Source organism: Oncorhynchus gorbuscha, linkage group LG14, assembly GCF_021184085.1.
Source record: "Oncorhynchus gorbuscha isolate QuinsamMale2020 ecotype Even-year linkage group LG14, OgorEven_v1.0, whole genome shotgun sequence".
NCBI classification, from domain to species: domain Eukaryota; kingdom Metazoa; phylum Chordata; class Actinopteri; order Salmoniformes; family Salmonidae; genus Oncorhynchus; species Oncorhynchus gorbuscha.
Window position 1 is genome coordinate 35,735,388 of NC_060186.1, and position 21,542 is coordinate 35,756,929.

The 21,542-nt window shown below is 42.7% G+C and overlaps 1 protein-coding gene across 2 annotated transcripts in view; it reads right to left on the reverse strand.

The window, feature by feature from the left end:
• Positions 1–16,891, reverse strand: part of LOC123994859 (ectonucleotide pyrophosphatase/phosphodiesterase family member 1-like) — a 75,244-nt gene extending 58,353 nt beyond the window's left edge. Inside the window, exons 1-5 of one of the 2 annotated variants that reach the window (XM_046297915.1) lie at positions 16,517–16,891; positions 8,529–8,601; positions 7,994–8,119; positions 6,744–6,869; positions 5,708–5,771 (exon numbers count right to left, since the gene is read on the reverse strand). In XM_046297915.1, the coding sequence (XP_046153871.1) occupies positions 5,708–5,771; positions 6,744–6,869; positions 7,994–8,119; positions 8,529–8,601; positions 16,517–16,651 (524 nt within the window). In that variant the 5' untranslated portion in view covers positions 16,652–16,891. Of the gene's footprint in view, positions 1–5,707; positions 5,772–6,743; positions 6,870–7,993; positions 8,120–8,528; positions 8,602–16,001; positions 16,166–16,516 lie in introns of those variants that run through there. The other variant, XM_046297916.1, reaches the window with a different exon arrangement.
• Positions 16,892–21,542: the final 4,651 nt, after the last annotated feature.

Consider the following 21,542-nt stretch of genomic DNA (forward strand, 5'->3'; position numbering starts at 1 on the left):
ACAACAGTACTCTATGTGTACAGTATACAGCCCTGCATGTCCCCAGGCACCCTCATTTGTTGACTTCTGTGATCGAAAAAGCCTTGGTTTCATGCATGTCAACATCAGAAGCCTCCTCCCTAAGTTTGTTTTATTCACTGCTTTAGCACACTCTGCTAACCCTGATGTCCTTGCCGTGTCTGAATCCTGGCTCAGGAAGGCCACTAAAAATTCGGAGATTTCCATACCCAACTATAACATTTTCCTTCAAGATAGAACTGCCAAAGGGGGAAGAGTTGTAGTCTACTGCAGAGATAGCCTGCAAAGTAATGTCATTACTTTCCAGGTCCATACCCAAACAGTTCGAACTCCAGAAATAAGTCTCTCACTGTTGCCGCCTGCTTACCGACCCCCCTCAGCTCCCAGCTGTGCCCTGGACACCATTTGTGAATTGATCGCCCCCCATCTAGCTTCAGAGTTTGTTCTGTTAGGTGACCTAAACTGGGATATGCTTAACACCCCGGCAGGCCTACAATCTAAGCTAGATGCCCTCAATCTCACACAAATCATCAAGGAACCCACCAGGTACAACCCTAAATCTGTAAACAAGGGCACCCTCATAGACGTCATCCTGACCAACTGGCCCTCCAAATACACCTCCGCTGTTTTCAACCAGGATCTCAGCGATCACTGCCTTATTGCCTGTATCCGCTACGGGTCCACAGTCAAACGACCACCCCTCATCACTGTCAAACGCTCCCTAAAACACTTCTGTGAGCAGGCCTTTCTAATCGACCTGGCCCGGGTATCCTGGAAGGATATTGACCTCATCCCGTCAGTTGAGGATGCCTGGTCATTCTTTAAAAGTAACTTCCTCACCATTTTAGATAAGCATGCTCCGTTCAAAAAATACAGAACTAAGAACAGATATAGCCCTTGGTTCACTCCAGACCTGACTGCCCTCGACCAGCACAAAAACATCCTGTGGCGGACTGCAATAGCATCGAATAGTCCCCGCGATATGCAACTGTTCAGGGAAGTCAGGAACCAATACACGCAGTCAGTCAGGAAAGCAAAGGCCAGCTTCTTCAGGGAGAAATTTGCATCCTGTAGACATTTAAGTCATTTAAGTCGCTCTAACTCCAAAAAGTTCTGGGACACTGATGTCCATGGAGAACAAGAGCACCTCCTCCTAGCTGCCCACTGCACTGACGGATCACGGATTTAGCGGTGGTAACACGGTCACCACCGCTAAATCCGTGATAATGGAAAACTTCAACAAGCATTTCTCAACGGCTGGCCATGCCTTCCTCCTGGCTACTCCAACCTCGGCCAACAGCTCAGCCCCCCCCCCGCAGCTACTCGCCCAAGCCTCTCCAGGTTCTCCTTTACCCAAATCCAGATAGCAGATGTTCTGAAAGAGCTGCAAAACCAGGACCCGTACAAATCAGCTGGGCTTGACAATCTGGACCCTCTATTTCTGAAACTATCCGCCGCCATTGTCGCAACCCCTATTACCAGCCTGTTCAACCTCTCTTTCATATCATCTGAGATCCCCAAGGATTGGGAAGCTGCCGCAGTCATCCCCCTCTTCAAAGGGGGAGACACCCTGGACCCAAACTGTTACAGACCTATATCCATCCTGCCCTGCCTATCTAAGGTCTTCGAAAGCCAAGTCAACAAACAGGTCACTGTCCATCTCGAATCCCACCGTGCCTTCTCCGCTGTGCAATCTTGTTTCCGAGCCGGTCACGGGTGCACCTCAGCCACGCTCAAGGTACTAAACGATATCATAACCGCCATCGATAAAATATAGTACTGTGCAGCCGTCTTCATCGACCTTGCAAAGGCTTTCGACTCTGTCAATCACCATATTCTTATCGGCAGACTCAGTAGCCTCGGTTTTTCTGATGACTGCCTTGCCTGGTTCACCAACTACTTTGCAGACAGAGTTCAGTGTGTCAAATCGGAGGGCATGCTGTCCGGTCCTCTGTCAGTCTATGGGAGTGCCACAGGGTTCAATTCTCGGGCCGACTCTTCTCTGTATATATCAATGATGTTGCTCTTGCTGCGGGTGATTCCCTGATCCACCTCTACGCAGACGACACCATTCTGTATACTTCCGGCCCGTCCTTGGACACTGTGCTATCTAACCTCCAAACGAGCTTCAACGCCATACAACACTCCTTCCGAGGCCTCCAACTGCTCTTAAACGCTAGTAAAACCATAGCAACGATAAAAACATTCCCTAACCAGAAACCGTGGATTGATGGCAGCATTCGCGTGAAACTGAAAGCGCGAACCACTGCTTTTAATCAGGGCAAGGTGTCTGGCAACATGACTGAATACAAACAGTGCAGCTATTCCCTCCGTAAGGCTATTAAACAAGCTAAGCGTCAGTACAGAGACAAAGTGGAATCTCAATTCAACGGCTCAGACACAAGAGGCATGTGGCAGGGTCTACAGTCAATCACGGACTACAAGATGAAATCCAGCCCAGTCACGGACCAGGATGTCTTGCTCCCAGGCAGACTAAATAACTTTTTTGCCCGCTTTGAGGACAATACAGTGCCACTGACACGGCCTGCAACGGAAACATGCGGTCTCTCCTTCACTGCAGCCGAGGTGAGTAAGACATTTAAACATGTTAACCCTCGCAAGGCTGCAGGCCCAGACGGCATCCCCAGCCGCGCCCTCAGAGCATGCGCAGACCAGCTGGCCGGTGTGTTTACGGACATATTCAATCAATCCCTATACCAGTCTGCTGTTCCCACATGCTTCAAGAGGGCCACCATTGTTCCTGTTCCCAAGAAAGCTAAGGTAACTGAGCTAAACGACTACCGCCCGTAGCACTCACTTCCGTCATCATGAAGTGCTTTGAGAGACTAGTCAAGGACCATATCACCTCCACCCTACCTGACACCCTAGACCCACTCCAATTTGCTTACCGCCCAAATAGGTCCACAGACGATGCAATCTCAACCACACTGCACACTGCCCTAACCCACCTGGACAAGAGGAATACCTATGTGAGAATGCTGTTCATCGACTACAGCTCGGCATTCAACACCATAGTACCCTCCAAGCTCGTCATCAAGCTCGAGACCCTGGGTCTCGACCCCGCCCTGTGCAACTGGGTACTGGACTTCCTGACGGGCCGCCCCCAGGTGGTGAGGGTAGGCAACAACATCTCCTCCCCGCTGATCCTCAACACGGGGCCCCACAAGGGTGCGTTCTGAGCCCTCTCCTGTACTCCCTGTTCACCCACGACTGCGTGGCCACGCACGCCTCCAACTCAATCATCAAGTTTGCGGACGACACAACAGTGGTAGGCTTGATTACCAACAACGACGAGACGGCCTACAGGGAGGAGGTGAGGGCCCTCGGAGTGTGGTGTCAGGAAAATAACCTCACACTCAACGTCAACAAAACTAAGGAGATGATTGTGGACTTCAGGAAACAGCAGAGGGAACACCCCCTATCCACATCGATGGAACAGTAGTGGAGAGGGTAGCTAGTTTTAAGTTCCTCGGCATACACATCACAGACAAACTGAATTGGTCCACTCACACTGACAGCGTCGTGAAGAAGGCGCAGCAGCGCCTATTCAACCTCAGGAGGCTGAAGAAATTCGGATTGTCACCAAAAGCACTCACAAACTTCTACAGATGCACAATCGAGAGCATCCTGGCGGGCTGTATCACCGCCTGGTACGGCAACTGCTCCGCCCTCAACCGTAAGGCTCTCCAGAGGGTAGTGAGGACTGCACAACGCATCACCGGGGGCAAACTACCTGCCCTCCAGGACACCTACACCACCCGTTGTTACAGGAAGGCCATAAAGATCATCAAGGACATCAACCACCCGAACCACTGCCTGTTCACCCCGCTATCATCTAGAAGGCGAGGTCAGTACAGGTGCATCAAAGCTGGGACCGAGAGACTGAAAAACAGCTTCTATCTCAAGGCCATCAGACTGTTAAACAGCCACCACTAACACTGAGTGGCTGCTGCCAACACACTGTCATTGACACTGACCCAACTCCAGCCATTTTAATAATGGGAATTGATGGGAAATGATGTAAATATATCACTAGCCACTTTAAACAATGCTACCTTATATAATGTTACTTACCCTACATTATTCATCTCATATGCATATGTATATACTGTACTCTACATCATCGACTGCATCCTTATGTAACACATGTATCACTAGCCACTTTAACTATGCCACTTTGTTTACTTTGTCTACACACTCATCTCATATGTATATACTGTACTCGATACCATCTACTGTATGCTGCTCTGTACCATCACTCATTCATATATCCTTATGTACATGTTCCTTATCCCCTTACACTGTGTATAAGACAGTAGTTTTGGAATTGTTAGTTAGATTACTTGTTGGTTATCACTGCATTGTCGGAACTAGAAGCACAAGCATTTCGCTACACTCGCATTAACATCTGCTAACCATGTGTATGTGACAAATAAAATTTTATTTGATTTGATTTTTTGATTTGATTTGATGCATGCTTTTCAACCATTCGCTGCCTGCACCCGCACGCCCGACTAACATCACCACCCTGGATGGTTCCGACCTAGAATATGTGGACATCTAGAAGTACCTAGGTGTCTGGCTAGACTGTAAACTCTCCTTCCAGACTCATATGAAACATTTCCAATCTAAAATCAAATCTAGAGTCGGCTTTCTATTCCGCAACAAAGCCTCCTTCACTCACGCCGCCAAACTTACCCTAGTAAAACTGACTATCCTACCGATCCTCGACTTCGGCGATGTCATCTACAAAATAGCTTCCAATACTCTACTCAGCAAACTGGATGCAGTTTAACACAGTGCCATCCGTTTTATTACTAAAGCACCTTATACCACCCACCACTGCGACCTGTATGCTCTAGTCGGCTGGCCCTCGCTACATATTCGTCGCCAGACCCACTGGCTCCAGGTTATCTACAAGTCCATGCTAGGTAAAGCTCCGCCTTATCTCAGTTCACTGGTCACGATGGCAACACCCACCCGTAGCACGCGCTCCAGCAGGTGTATCTCACTGATCATCCCTAAAGCCAACACCTCATTTGGCCGCCTTTCGTTCCAGTTCTCTGCTGCCTGTGACTGGAACGAATTGCAAAAATCGCTGAAGTTGGAGACTTTTAACTCCCTCACGAACTTCAAACATCTGCTATCTGAGCAGCTAACCGATCGCTGCAGCTGTACATAGTCTATCGGTAAATAGCCCACCCAATTTTACCTAACTCATCCCCATACTGTTTATATGTATTTACCTTTCTGCTCTTTTGCACACCAATATATCTACCTGTACATGAGCATCTGATCATTTATCACTCCAGTGTTAATCTGCAAAGTTGTAATTATTCACCTACCTCCTCATGCCTTTTGCACACAATGTATATAGACTCTTTTTTTCTACTGTGTTATTGACTTGTTAATTGTTTACTCCATATGTAACTCTGTGTTGTCTGTTCACACTGCTATGCTTTATCTTGGCCAGGTCGCAGTTGCAAATGAGAACTTGTTCTCAACTAGCCTACCTGGTTAAATAAAGGTGAAATAAAATTAAAATATGCTATCAAGCCATCTCAATCAAGTACTATTGTGCTGTGCACCACAAGAGGACCTTCAAGTTCAACATTAGATACTGTTTCTCACAGAGAAAGCAGAGCAGTAGTTGTGGAAAAGTACTTACCTGGCAGGACATTGTGGTATTTGAATGTCCTCGCACTCCTCTTCTATCCAGGACTTCACTCCCACTGGGAAATATCATCATCAACCATATTATCTTCACAGAGGATAAGTTGAGGCTAATGTGGCTAACTACCAAACACATCAAATCTACAGTATATCTACCAGACTAAAATCTAATACGTGCTTGCAAGCATTGTGCTTGGATTGCGTAGGCTAATGCAAGCTATGGAATGGTGAATGATAGCTGAAATGACCATAAGTTAAAGCTTTATCAGGGTAGTTAGAGTGAGAAGTAAGCCAGTGTTTCTCAACCTTTGGTTCCCGGTCCAGGACTGGTCCTTGAGATGTTTCTGACTGATGGTTTACTCTCTTGACACCAATTGAATCAGTTCTAGATGTCAGAAGGAAGGACCATAGTTTGTTCGTCCCTGGTACAAAAAGGTGGAGAAACACTGGTCTAAGCATTAAAGACTGTCAAGGATAGGGAAAGATTGAGAGGGCCTTATGTTGGGGAATTCCTTCCACCACACAGGAGGAGCTAGAAAAGAGAAATACCAATAAGCAAAAATTACACACACATTATCTCAAAGTACATATAGGAACTATAGGGAAAACAATGTTTTACAATCCGAGGTGTGGTATTCACACTGTGTATATTCAGCTGCAAATGTACATCTTGAAATCCCTTAACGCAAAGTCCTAACATATGGTATGCATTACTTTCCTTGGGCATACAACCCTACCAACTCAAACCAAACAACTCTCTGAGGGAAATCATAATTAAACCATGTGCAGTGAGGAGGGCCATCACCGGACAGCATTAGGTACACTGTTTGAGTATAGGCCTTTATGTAGGATTGCACAACAGACCTGCGCCAAATACTTAGAAATATTTGAGGTGCCTTTGATAGTGTGGAGCTTGTACTTTTGGGACTATAAAAGCATTAGATCATTTTTTTTGATGAAGGTCTGTTGAACACACAGATGTATTTTGGGGCTGCAACCCATACAGGGTCAGTTTAGTCTATGGCCTTTACCTTTGCAGGAGCTGTAGTAATTTGCACAGCAGTCCCCTGCTTTCACACAGTTATCCGAGCATGAGCACAGGCTATCGGCCAAACTTTGCTCGCCACAGCGGAATCTGGAGCAGGTCCAGCGCTGACCTGGAGGGGGAGAGAGGGAGAGAAATCATTATGACGTAGAAAGTGTGAAAATATGTGAGTGTGAAGAAGGGAGAGTGAGGAGAGGACAGAGAGAGTTTATGACAGCGAAAAGGGGAGCACGTGTGAGAGAGTGTATGTGTGTGTATGGTTAGGAGAGTCATCTCCGAGAGACAGCAGTAGCTGAGGAATCGGTCATCCCTCCTACCACTGTCTGGGGACTACCCTATATCCAAACCTTTCATCAATGAGTGAACTACAGTTTCTCACCATCGAATATTCTCGCAAAGCACTACACTAAAGCAAGTGAGTGATACCCATTAGAACAGACAGACCAACATTCTCTCTTTGACAGCGGTCAAGTGGACAATCTATAAGAGGGATGCTAATCTCAGTCTCAGGAGACTTGCTTCAGTGTTACAGCAATCATGGGGAAAATCAAAACAAATTCTGATTTACCATCCCTTCACTATAAATGGGCCTCGCTACTCTCTGGAGGAAGTAGAGGAAACACATGGGTCCCATGATGATTGGGTGGCAAAATTTTAACCACATAGTGTGGGGGAACAACACTGCCCAGATTGCCACACCACACCCAAGCTAGGGGACGGATAGCCACAGTGACCAGCAAGGACGGTAAAATGGAAGAGGGGTATTTTGGGGATGCTGTAATGGTCAGCCTCTTCCCAGAGTCAACATTGCATCTGAAGTGAACATTCCAGTCCACATAAAACATGTTTTTTAATCTGTAGGAGGAGTCTATCCACCCACACAGAGGAGGACAGCTCATAATAATGGCTGGAATGGAGTCAATGGAATCAAACACATCAACAACGTGGTTTCCATATAGTGGATACCATTCCATTGACTCCATTCCAGTCATTAATACGAGCCTTCCTCCCCTCAGCAGCCTACACTGATACACACGAACACTCCTCCCCCCCACACACACACACACACACACACACACACACACACACACACACACACACACACACACACACACATAAAGAAGACTAACAACATCAAAGTAGCGCTGGTGGGTAACCTGACCCTTGCTCTCCTGCTCTACATACCTCTGGCAGTGTGGTGTTGCAGTAACACGTGATGTAGGCTGTTGGACTTACCAGGGTCTACGCACACCTCAGTGTAATCAAGACAGCAGTTTCCCTCTTTCTCACAAGACGGGTCACAGTGGCACGATGCAGACTTGTCACTGCTCCCAGTCACACACCTGTTCTTACAGCTCGTCACTACAGGGGATGAGAAGAGTTTTATTATGTTACTCAGGATGTCAACAACCTTATTCAGAATATAATTTAAGTTACTCAGAATATCATTATGTTACTCAGAATTGGTATCATTTGACAGATTTAAAAAAGGAATCAGTACATCTGATTGGTTTGTATGGATGTTTAAGCTAATCCTTAACAGTTTTTTTTATTTTCTCAAAAGAAAGAATAGAAACATTGAAACTGGACAGGGAATGCATTCAATTACAGACTAGAAATGTATTTATATTTTAGCTGAAAAGCGTTTATGTACTAACGGTTTTCTTTCTGTGTTATAATTGGTTAGTTTTGCACAGTGGCCAAGCTCAAGGGCTAATAGGACAGACAATAAATTGTAAACAGAGTTGGCCAGTTGTTTACTGAACCGTACCTTTAACATTGCAGTGCTGCTTCAAGGCAAATATGACTGTGATGACGGTGATCAACAAGCACAGCAACATTACCTATTGGTGAGAAGAGAAACATCTGAAAAGTTCCCATGTGTAGATATTGATCAAGCACATTTAGTTATAGTCCATTTTATATCAGCAGTTGTCAAAGTGCTAGAACTCAAAGAGCAATACAAGCGGAAGTAAGAGTACAGTGGCCAGGAAAAACTCTCTAGAAGGAAGAAACTTTGAGAGGAAGAGCGATAGCAAACATATGTGCCTTGTATAGTCCACAATTACCCTTTTCACAGTATCCTGCTGACCCAAACAGTACAGTGTTAGCTTGGATATTTTATTTTCACATAGTCCTTTCCAGCACAGTTCCAGTATGGTGGAATCCCCACCACAGTACAGCTTGGCTCAGCTCAGTTTAGTAGTGTGAAAGGAGTATACAATGCATAGCATCCTGATGAACCATCATAAATGAAGTGCTATGACCCTTCGATATCTTCTCATCCAATTAAAACTATTATCCCAATTGTGAGTGTACTCTAATAGCCTGGTTAAACCAGACTGAACACTATGTAGCACTCAGTCTGATCTAACCAGACTACTACTCTACTTTGTCTGCAACAAGATTTATGATAACCATGTTCTATTTCACCCAAGTATTCAATCTTCTAGAGCTTATTTTGTGGCGTTTTTATATTTATTGTGTACATGGGATTTTAAATCACTTTCACTGTTAGTAAGGTCAGTAAATCGAGACCGCCAAGGGACATCGCATGACACAGAAAAGTATTGTGTCCGGAAAATTATGAAGAGACAGTTGGCAGCAGTCTTTGCCTGCTGCTTCCTTGAGAAACATTATTGTAGCTATAACTGGACATTTTTGGGGTTTAGAGTGCATCAGAAAAAAAAACATCTCAGTTGGACCTATGTTGAACAAAACCACAGAAACTCAATTTCAAAAATGTGACAAAATTCCTAGAAATAAAAACAACCAAAACGAGTTGAATTAAATAACTATATTCCCCATGTATAATTTTTGAAAATTAGCCATATGACACTCTTTTCCATTCTCACGTAGGACTCTATTCTGTTCGGTGCACAAATCAAAAAAGTTAATTCTCCACATCTGGGTCTTGGCCCTCTCTAATAGAGAAGTAAAAGCAGGTCATAAACAAGCTCCCCTCCTCCTAGCTGCCTGGTGAGCTGCTCTGCCTGGCCCCGTTTGCCCAGGGAAGGGTGAATAGCTGGGGTTTTGTAATTAGCGGGGATATTCAAAGACTGCATCTCAGGGGTTTAAAGTTTCAACTAAGTCAGCTAATGATAAAGGGAAGATATCCAGCAGTCTTATCAACACGGCTTAAAGAGGGTCTCAATAGGAGCTAACAGGACATGTCAGGATTAGTACTGAGGTCTAATTGGCATGGAGTTCTCTCATTATCAATTAAAACCAAGGACCAGTAATAAAGAGCTTGACGTAAAGAAGACCGGTAGACAGGTCAAGACAGGTCAACTTGGAGTGCTTTGAAAACTCAGAAGATTTTTTTTCTTGATCTGTCAGGTGTAGCTTGTGTGAGTGAGTGAGTGAGTGAGTGAGTGAGTGAGTGAGTGAGTGAGTGAGTGAGTGAGTGAGTGAGTGAGTGAGTGAGTGAGTGAGTGAGAGAGAGAGAGAGACCTGGCTGGTGTCCTGAGAAGCCAGGACTACAGTGCAGTACCTAACCGAGTCCTAACGGGAACGCACTGTCTGGTGGAAACCTACTGCAGGCACCTGAGGACACTATACTGGTTTAAAAGAGTAAATCTCACAACCCCATGTTGGGAGTATATACACACACACACCTCAAAAAATGTGTAGTTGGAAAAAAAGGATTTAAAATGATAAAACATCTCCAGGTTTATTGAGCAAGCCTCAACTCTTAACTACTCTAAAATGTAAATATATACACGTTTGATTCCCATGTGCTTTGACTCCTAGTGCTTTGCTATATGCTCAGCATCCTATAAGGAATCCTGTTTTTGGTAGGATTCATGGCAACACGCTCTAATACTGCCATGTGTTGTACTTTTTCACAACGCTAAACCAACGTTCGCATAATGATTCCTGTGGAAAATTAACTCATGTTTGACGAGACATGTTGTCCAAGTGCACACACACACCGATTTGAGACATTGTTGTGGACTGAGCCATTCCTGAATTGAAGGACACAGTAATTACAGGACAATATACAGTACCAGTCAAAAGTTTGGACAAACCTTCTCATTCAAGGGTTCTTTATTTTTACTATTTTCTACCTGGTAGAGTAATAGTGAAGACATCAATCAACACTATCAAATAAACACGTGGAATCATGTACTAACTAAAAAAGTTAAATCAAAATATATTTTGCATTTGAGATTCTTCAAAGTAGCCAGTCTGTCTTTATGACAGCTTTGCACAATCTTGGCATTCTCTCAACCAGCTTCACCTGGAATGCTTTTCCAACGGTCTTGTGGGAACTCCATATGCTGAGCACTTGTTGGCTGCTTTTCCTTCACTCTGCGGTCCAACTCATCCCAAAACATCTCAATTGGGTTGAGGTCGGGTGATTGTGGAGGCCAGGTCATCTGATGCAGCACTGCATCACTCACCTTCTTGGTCAAATAGCCCTTACACAGCCTGGAGGTGTGTTGTGCCATTGTCCTGTTGAAAAGCAAATGATTGTCCCACTAAGTGCAAACCGGATGGGATGGCGTATCACTGTCAAATGTTGTGGTAGCCATGCTGGTTAAGTGTGCCTTGAATTCTAAATAAATCACTGACAGTGTCAGCAGCAAAGCACTATCACACCACCTCCAAGCTCCACGGTAGGAACCACACATGGGGAGATCATCCGTTCACCTATTCTGCGTCTCACAAAGACATGGTGGTTGGAACCAAAAATCTCACATTTGGACTCATCAGACCAAAGGACAGATTCCCACCGGTCTAATGTCCGTTGCTCATGTTTCTTGGCACAAGCAAGTCTTCTTATTATTGGTGTCCTTTAGTAGTGGTTTCTTTGCAGCAATTCGACCATGAAGGCCTGATTCACACAGTTTTCTCTGAACAGTTGATATTGAGATGTGTCTGTTACATGAACACTGTGAAGCATTTATTTGGGCTGCAATCTGGAGGTGCAGTTAACTCTAAATTATCTTATCCTCTGCAGCAGGGTCTTCCTTTCCTGTGGCGGTCCTCATGAGAGCCAGTTTCATCATAGCGCTTGATGGTTTTTCGATGACACTTGAAGAAACTTTCAAAGTTCTTGAAATTTTCTGGATTGACTGGCCTTCATGTCTTAAAGTAATGATGGACTATCGTTTCACTTTGCTTATTTGAGCTTTTCTTGCCATAATATGGATTTGGTCTTTTACCAAATAGGACTGTCTTCTGTATACCACCCATACCTTGTTACGACACAACTGATTGGCTCAAACGCATTAAGAAAGAAATTCCAGAAATTAACAAGTCACATCTGTTAATTCAAATGCATTCCAGGGGACTACCTAAAGAAGCTGGTTGAGAGAATGCCTAGAGTGTGCAAAGCTGTCAAGGCAAAGGGTGGTTACTTTGAAGAATCTCAAATATTTTGATTTGTTCATACTTTTTTTGTTACTACATGATTCCATGTCATATTTCATAGTTTTGATGTCTTCACTATTATTTTACAATGTAGAAAATAGTAAAGGTAAAGAAAAACCCTTGAATGAGTAGGTGTGTCCAAACTTTTGACTGGTGCTGTATAACCCCAGAGTCAATGACTGGCATAGGAAGGCTGGCACGCTGCGCTCTGGCTTTAGGTGGGATAACCATACAGGTCGTCAGAGTGAGCCTGCTTTGTTTATTTTAAAAAGTCTGACCTGAGTGGACATGCAGTGAAGGACAGTGAACTAAGACAGTTGTTGAAAATTAAAGGGCAATCTAAATTGATGATACTGCAGCTAAGAAAGGGATAGGGAAGCAAACCCAGGTCGCTGGCATGAAAGGCAAACACTATGGATTAACTGACTTGGTGGGTAAAGCGGCTCATATAGCAAGAACACTACAATAGCCATTGATTATTGACGACTATAAACTGGGTAGTTTGGGTCCTGGATGCTGATTGGCTGACACAGCAATCCAGACGTGTATATCAGACAATATTGCGTTCGTAATCAAGTGGGAAGTGGGAATTTACTACATAAGAATACGAAAAGTCTACTTGAACAATCCACCAACTGGTAATTACTAATGGGAAACTAGTCTATCATCCTGAGTTCCCACTTCTCCGACATGCTGACCTCTGATGTCACGTACTAAGGAAATTACCTTGAACAGACTTTTCTGCAATTAAATGCAACAAAACATTTATAAAAATAAAAATAATATTTTTTGAACACTATAACTTGTTTACCAGCATGATAGCTGTACTTTTAGTTTATGGTTTATGCAGCTTGTTGGCCATTAGCCAATCTGCATTTCTCAACGAGTTCAAAGCACGTGAATGCATCCAACTTGTATTTACGACTTCACAACTTGTAAATTCCCACCTCCCACTTGATTACGAACAGAGCATATACCACAGTATTATGCAAAACTACTTGTTTAATGTTATATTTATGTTGGTAATGGGGTGGTAGGGTAGCCTAGTGGTTAGAGCGTTGGACTAGTAACTGAAAGGTTGCCAGTTCAAATCCCTGAGCTGACAAGGTACAAATCTGTTGTTCTGCCCCTGAACAGGCAGTTAACCCACTGTTCCTAGGCAGTCATTGAAAATAAGAAGTTGTTCTTAACTGACTTGCCTAGTTAAATAAAGGTAAAAAATAAAATCAGTTTATAGTTAGTTACACAATCAAGATCTAGGCATGAAGTGCGAAAATACTAATATGAGTACCATTGACTTGCATTGTGCCACAAATGCAAAAAAGTTAGCATTTAAATCAGTGGCCAGGTAAACATTTGCTGTCCATACCTTCTCCATAGACTGCTTACAAAGTAGTGAACTATCCCTTTAAAAAAGGCCCAGTGAAGTCAAAAGTGTGATATTCCTGTGTTTTATATATATTTACACATTATGAGGTTGGAATAATACTGTGAAATTCTGAAAATTATTAAGTGTAATAATTTTTTTTTTAAAGACCGCCTGAAATTTCAGCATGTTTTGGTGGGATGGAGTTTGTCTGCCTGGTGTAAATTAGTTAATTAGTTAATTAATAAGAAAGAGAGTTCCAATAAGAAAGAGAGTTCAAAACCTCTCTGCCAATAACAGCTAGTCTTCTTCTCCTCCCCACTCAGACCACCCCCAGACGTGTCCTTTTTATCCACGCAAAACTTGGTGCAAAACAAATCCCACCGTACCTTCTCCACTATGCAATCTGGTTTCCGAGTTGGTCATGGGTGCACCTCAGCCACGCTCAAGGTCCTAAACGATATCATAACCGCTATCGATAATAGACAGTACAGTCTTCATCGACCTGGCCAAGGCTTTCGACTGTCAATCACTGCATTCTTATCGGCAGACTCAATAGCCTTGGTTTCTCAAATGACTGCCTCGCCTGGTTCAACAACTACTTCTCAAATAGAGTTAAGTGTGTCAAATCGGAGGGCCTGTTGTCCGGACCTCTGGCAGTCTCTATGGGGGTGCCACAGGGTTCAATTCTCGGGCCAACTCCTTCCTCTGTATATATATATATCAATGATGTTGCTCTTGCTGCTGGTTATTCTCTGATCCACTTCTACGCAGATGACATCATTCTGTATACATCTGGCCCTTCTTTGGACACTGTGTTAACAAACCCCAGACGAGCTTCAATGCCATAAGATCTCCATGCCTCCAACTGCTTTTAAATGCTAGTAAAACTAAATGCATGCTCTTCAACTGATTGCTGCCCGCACCCGCCCGCCCGCCCGACTAGCATCACTATTCTGAACGGTTCTGACGTAGAATATGTGGACAACTACAAATACCTAGGTGTCTGGTTAGACTGTAAACTCTGCTTCCAGACTCATAATAATAAGCATCTCCAAACCAATATTAAATCTAGAATTGGCTTCCTATTTTGCAACAATGCCTCCTTCACTCATGCTGCCAAACATACCCTCGTAAAACTGACTATACTACCGATCCTTGACTTTGGAGATGTCATTTACAAAATAGCCTCCAACACTCTACACAGCAAACTGGATGCAGTATATCACAGTGCCATCCGTTTTGTCACCAAAGCCCCATATACTACCTACCACTGTGACCTGTATGGTCTCATTGGCTGGACCTTGCTATATATTCATCACCAAACCCACTGGCTCCAGGTCATCTATAAGTCTTTGCTAGGTAAAGCCCCACCTTAGCTCACTGGTCATCATAATAATAATAATAATAATAATAATAATAAATGCCATTTAGCAGACGCTTTTATCCAAAGCGACTTACAGTCATGTGTGCATACATTCTACGTATGGGTGGTCCCGGGGATCGAACCCACTACCCTGGTGTTACAAGCGCCATGCTCTACCAACTGAGCTACAGAAGGACCATAGCAACACCCACCCGGAGCACGCGCTCCAGCAGGTATATTTCACTGGTCATCCCCAAAGCCAACACCTCAGTTGGCCAACTTTCCTTCCAGTTCTCTGCTGCCAATGACTGGAACGAATTGCAAAAATAACTGAAGCTGGAGTCTCATATCTCCCTCTCTAACTTTAAGCATCAGCTGTCAGAGTAGCTTACTGATCACTACACCTGTACATAGCCAATCTGTAAATAGGACACCCAATTACCTTATCCCCATATTGTTATTTATCTTTTTGCACTCCAGTATCTCCACTTGCATATCCTCATCTGCACATCTATCACTCCAGTGTTAATGCTAAATTGTAAGTATTGGTCTCTATGGCCTATTTACTGCCTTTACCTCCCTAATCTTCTACATTTGTACATAGTTGTTTTTCTATTGTGTTATTGACTGTACGTTTGTTTATGTGTAACTCTGTGGTGTTGCTTTTGTCGCACTGCTTTGCTTGGCCAGGTCGCAGTTGTAAATGATAAATTGCTCTCAACTGGCCTAACTGGTTAAATAAAAGGTGAAATGAAAAAGAAATAAAAACCACGCCCATGAGTAACCTAGCAACATTCAAAGCCATGCTGATTGGTCAGAGTTTGGGACGTTCCCTGTTACGAAGTGAGAGGGAGTTTACTCGTGCCTGCCATGAACTGCGGAGGGGTACAGTTTCACTGCAAGCAACTGCAGATAGCTAACATTACATGATTGGCAGTAATAGTGAATCAATGAAGCTAGCTTTGCCCATTCAGCTAGAGCTAGCATCTTTTAGTTGCCAACTACCAGAAATGTCATGTAACTAAGTTTCCCAATAGCCCTTTCGTTAACCACACTAAGCTAACGCTAGACAACATCAGCCCAATCGGCGTTGTAAAATAGCGAAAACACTTGTTATAATTCAGTTTACTTACCTCCAAAAACAATGCAGCTACTAATCTGGTCAGTCAGGCTCGCTGCAATCACTCACGAAAAAGTTACATGCAACTTCATATCCAAATTCGGGAAAATGCAAGGTATGGATGGCAGTGTTTTGTTTTGGTGGAGATTCCGTCTGTATAGCATTCTTCCTTCTCACACACACCTTTAATTCTCACAGGGAACAACCGAACTATGACCAGTCAGCGGGGCTTTGAAAGTGGCTATCTTTCTTATGGGCATGGTTTTGCAACAAGTTTGGCTGGATAAAAACGATAACCCCAGACAGTCCTAGCGAAATTCTTGCTTGAGAAATGGCTCTTTGCTAACAAGCTATATGTTTATTTACCTGTTTAATTGAAAAACAAATCCCAGTAAGTTGCTTAATTGTTACCTAGAAATTATTTGGATTTGAAGATAAAACAAAAGGCTGCATTGGACCTTAAACTAATAATTCAATAGCCTACACAATTAGATTACAGTAACGAAAAGTTACAATAATGCCACTCACCACAACGATTACCATGCAGTTGTTCGACCTCTTGTGGACCTGTCCACTGTGTCTCATCTGATTGTCTCGACCAGGTGAACCTAGTAAATTGGCAGCATGCTCAGTTGAATGTTCATCCCCTTTGGATATTTCCATTCTGCAGGGTTGGTCACGACAGTTTTTGTCCCAGGAGTTTGTCACAGATATTATTAGCAGTTTTAAGAGGATAGTCTGGTCCCTTTTTTGCCTTCAGATTTTGTAGGTCTCAAAGAAGATTTAAGAACCGCCTTCTTTTTATCTTGACTCTCAAAGTTTGTATTGTAATTCTTTCACCATGTGCAGCCAGCTGAGCCAGGGTGAAGTAGGGTATTGGAGTAGTAACCCTATAATAGTCAAGAGTGAGCCGAGACCACGCGCGCTCAAGTCTGCCCTCTTCACGCTAGAGGAAATATCTAAAATAGACTCAACCATACATATTTAGAGCTAAAGTTGCAACAAGTGTGTTGTGTTGTTTTCAACCAGAACATGTAATATTACATTAATTTAGTATACAATAACTGCCCAGATAATACATTTAGTTACTAAGAACATTCTTGAAACGTTCCACCAATGTTCCCTAAGGGCTTCATGCTATTTGAAGGCTCTCTTTTGGTTGTATGAAGGTAATGGGGAACGTTCTCTGAAGGTTATTAAAGTTAGAAACGTTCTGGGAATGTTCTCAGAAGGTTACCATTGGTCCCTAAAGGTTCAAACGGATGGTTTTCTTAATGTTCTTTGAACGTGCTCTTTTGGTTGTATGACGGTAGCAGGGAACGTTCTGGAAACATTCTCTGAAGGTTACAAAGTTGGGATCAAACACACACCCAGGATTACACAATTAAATGTAAACCGTTAACAATTGTTTCAGTCATCAATTTGTTTTATAAAACGGGTTCGGAGAAATCTACTAATCTAATCTGATTGGCACACACACGCTGGCACAATTAAATATGAACAGTTAGTTCTGATATTTATTCTCTGTAATAGCAATTACACCACTGAAGACATTGTTTTTATATACTCGGTAAAAACTGACTTGATATTGGCAAATAAAAGGAACATTTGAAGTTTTCCAAAACTGAAAAATAACTAATATTGGCACAAGATGGAGGGAATATTGGAACATCACTAACGATATTTCAGTTAACAAAATATACACTTCATCCAGTATACTCTATTGTATATATTTTATTATACAACAGAAAAATCACACATTCTACAGCACAACGGTAGAGTCATGTCTTAAATGTAAAACTAACAATGACTCAATAATCCATGAGTTCTGCGAATGCTATAAAGTCCAAATGTTATGGGCGGAGTTGTATGTCAGAAGTATCACAATGTAAATGTACTTTTAATCTGTTTGTCTGCATATTTCAAGACACGAGTTGGACAATACTTTTCTCATCAATCATCTTGAAGAAATGCACACAACTGGAAATCAACCAATCCTCCATCGCTAACACAATGGACAAGTTAAATACTTTATTATTTAAATATTGAAAGTGCATGGGTGACAGAGAAACGAAATGGTACAGTTTGAGGCCATGTGGCAAAGAGTGATGCGGGTGCTGGAGATGGATGGGAGTGGGAGCAGGTGGGTCTGGCCAGGTGTGATGTCGCTGATGTTTGTGTGCGTTTGTATGTTGTCGTTTGTATGTACCTGTTTTGTATTGTTTGAAAAAAATCAATACAATCTTACCAAAAAATACAATATTAACATTTAACACATTTATAATTTTAGTAACAAATTGAGGAATGTGCAATCGGATTGGCACACACATATACATAACACACAGGATTACACAATTGTCTTGTCTGAACACGGTCTAACTTACAGGGGCGTCAAGGGCTCACTCCTCCACAACCTCCTCTGCAACCTATAAAACAAATTAAATACTATTATCAGGGTTCTTAAGGATATTGTGTCCTTCCTAAAAGTTGAGCATTATGCATTGGTAGTTCATTGGTATCTAACTTGTGTTTAAAAACATTTCACTGCTTTGACCAGAAAAATCAGAAATCATATGCATTTTCTGGGTTTTAAATCCAAACCAGAATGGAAAAATAAAACATGACTCAATCCAATGCTTTAATGGGGGGAGCCATTGGTAAACACTGAGGGAGGCAGAGCAGGGTTTCTTAAACTATGGCTCAGGACCCAAAGTGGTCCCTGGGTGGGAATGTGAGAGGTGTGTCACAAGTTAATACATTTATAATCACATATAATACAATTTCATCTTAATTTGGGTTGCTGGAGTACAGTTAATTCCTCATTTGGTTCATGAGCAGAAACCCTGAGGTAGAGAATCGGGACATAAGACAAATCATGTCACATACAAACAAAGGTGATGAGAGAGAGAATGCTCTATTGGTCAGAATGCAGACTGGGAGCAGAACCCTGACCGGGAAAGACTTTCGCCACCTGGGATAAATGATTGTCACCAACTGTTGGTGTACTTTGTAAGAGCCATTTTGCCAGTCTGTGGTTGGGATTCAAGAAAACTGCACAGTGCAGAAAGCGCACTGATTACTTTCTGTGTCGCAGTGACTTTGGTTGTGATGGCAGTGTGTCACATTCTGTAAATAAAACCCAAACTCTCATTCCATGTCACACATTCAGAATCTGCAGCCTAAGGATAGGATATACACACAGGAGGACCAAGGACAATATTAATCCCCCTCCAGACCCCTGACTCTCTTAGGCATTCGGCCCATGTCTCAATCAGACCCCAATAAATGTTTGGGTTCAACCATGTACAGTTGAAGTTGGAAGTTTACATACACCTTAGCTAAATACATTTAAACTCAGTTTTTCACCAATTCCTGACATTTAATCCTACGAAGAATTCCCTGTCTTAGGTCAGTTAGGATCACCACTTTATTTTAAGAATGTGAAATGTCAGAATAGTAGAGATAATTATTTATTTCAGCTTTTATTTCTTTCATCACATTCCCAGTGAGTCAGAAGTTTACATACACTCAATTAGTATTTGGTAGCATTGCATTTAAATTGTTTTACTTGGGTGAAACGTTTTGGGTAGCCTTCCACAAGCTTCCCACAATAAGTTTTGTGAATTTCGGCCCATTCCTCCTGACAGAGCTGGTGTAAATGAGTCAGGATTGTAGGCCTCCTTGCTCGCACACGCTTTTTCAGTTCTGCCCACAAATTCTCTATAGGATTGAGGTCAGGGCTTTGTGATGGCCACTCCAATACCTTGACTTTGTTGTCCTTAATTAAGCCATTTTGCCACAACTTTGGAAGTATGCTTGGGCTCATTGTCCATTTGGAAGAACCATTTGCGACCAAGCTTTAACTTCCTGACTGATGTCTTGAGATGTTGCTTCAATATATTCACATCATTTTATTTTCTCATGATGCCGTCTATTTTGTGAAGTGCACTAGTCCCTCCTGCAGCAGAGCGGTATGACGGCTGCATGGTCCCATGGTGTTTATACTTGCGTGCAATTGTTTGTACAGATGAACGTGGTACCTTCAGGCATTTGGAAATTTCTCCCAAGGATGAACCAGACTTGTGGGGGTCTACAATTTGTCTTGGCTGATTTCTTTTGATTTTCCAATGATGTCAAGCAAAGAGGCACTAAGTTTGAAGGTAGGCCTTGAAATACATCCACAGGTACACCTCCAATTGACTCAAATTATGTCAACTAGCCTATCAGAAGCTTCTAAAGCCATGACATTTTCTGGAATTTTCCAAGCTGTTTAAAGGCACAGTCAACTTAGTGTATATAAACTTCTGACCCACTGGAATTGTGGTACAATAAGTTAAATAATCTGTCTGTAAACAATTGTTGGAAAAATTACTTGTGTCATGTACGAAGTAGATGTCCTAACCGACTTGCCAAAACTAATGACTCCAACCTAAGTGTATGTAAACTTCCAACTGTATATATATATATGTATTTGCTGATTTTGTTTTAATATCTCCTAGTTTTAGGACAGACAATACAAAACATTGTTTCTGATGATTTATTTTTGGTCTGTTCTTTTGCCATATGTTGAATGTGTTTTTCAACGCGTTTCTATGGGCTTTAGTATTAGGCCAAAATCAATTTAAAAAAAATATGCCTAAAGGGGTCCAAATATTCCAAATCAAATAGCTAAATGATCCATAGTATGACCATCTTTAAACAAATCCATATGTTAGCTTAGCACCCCCCTTCCCCCAATGTCTTAGACTCTACAGGCAAATCACATTTGATGCATGGAGGAGATGGAGAGGTGCTTCATAAACAGTCTATCAGTAACCCGTGTATCAAGTGGCTAATTAGAACCCTAGGAATGATGTTGCAATTGTGTTCAATGTGTAACAATGCCAGCCCAGTAAAGCTTAGCTCAGTTTTGTTCTATAGTGTGAAAACAAACCTGTTTCTTCGCTTGATTTTGGTGGGGCACCATCTTCAATTCCCTGGTTTCCCAGAAATCCTGGTTGGAAAATTCTGGATTCCCTGCTTATTCCCTCCGTCAACCGGCATTCAAGAATACCATGGAATTTATTGAAAGTTCCCACATTTTGTAATCCTAGACAGACATATACACTGAGTGTAGAAAGCATTATGAACACCTGCTCTCAATATTAGGAAGGTGTTCTTCATGTATGTTAGTATTGAACCTACTGGTTATTAACCTGCAAATCACAAGGTCCTGGAAGGACCGCTTCTCCCTCCTCCCTCTCAAGCTGTAGTGTTTGATGACATTGGTAGCAATTTTGCAGAGGACCTTGCACACCATGGTGTTAAGGTCCCTTCCCACCAGGGAACGGAAGTAATGGATCTAAAATGACAGACAATATTGAGTGGCAGTTATCCCATCATCCTAAATACTGTGATTTACAACTGATTGTTTTTCTTGTGGTGGCCTCCTCCAGACATTTGCTGAGGTCTTCCAACTCTTCCTTGGTCCTACAAGGTCTTTGCAGGACTTCTCCTGGCAGGTCCTGCACTCCAGCGGCTAGCAGCTGTTGCTGAATTGTCAGGAGTTCCACCT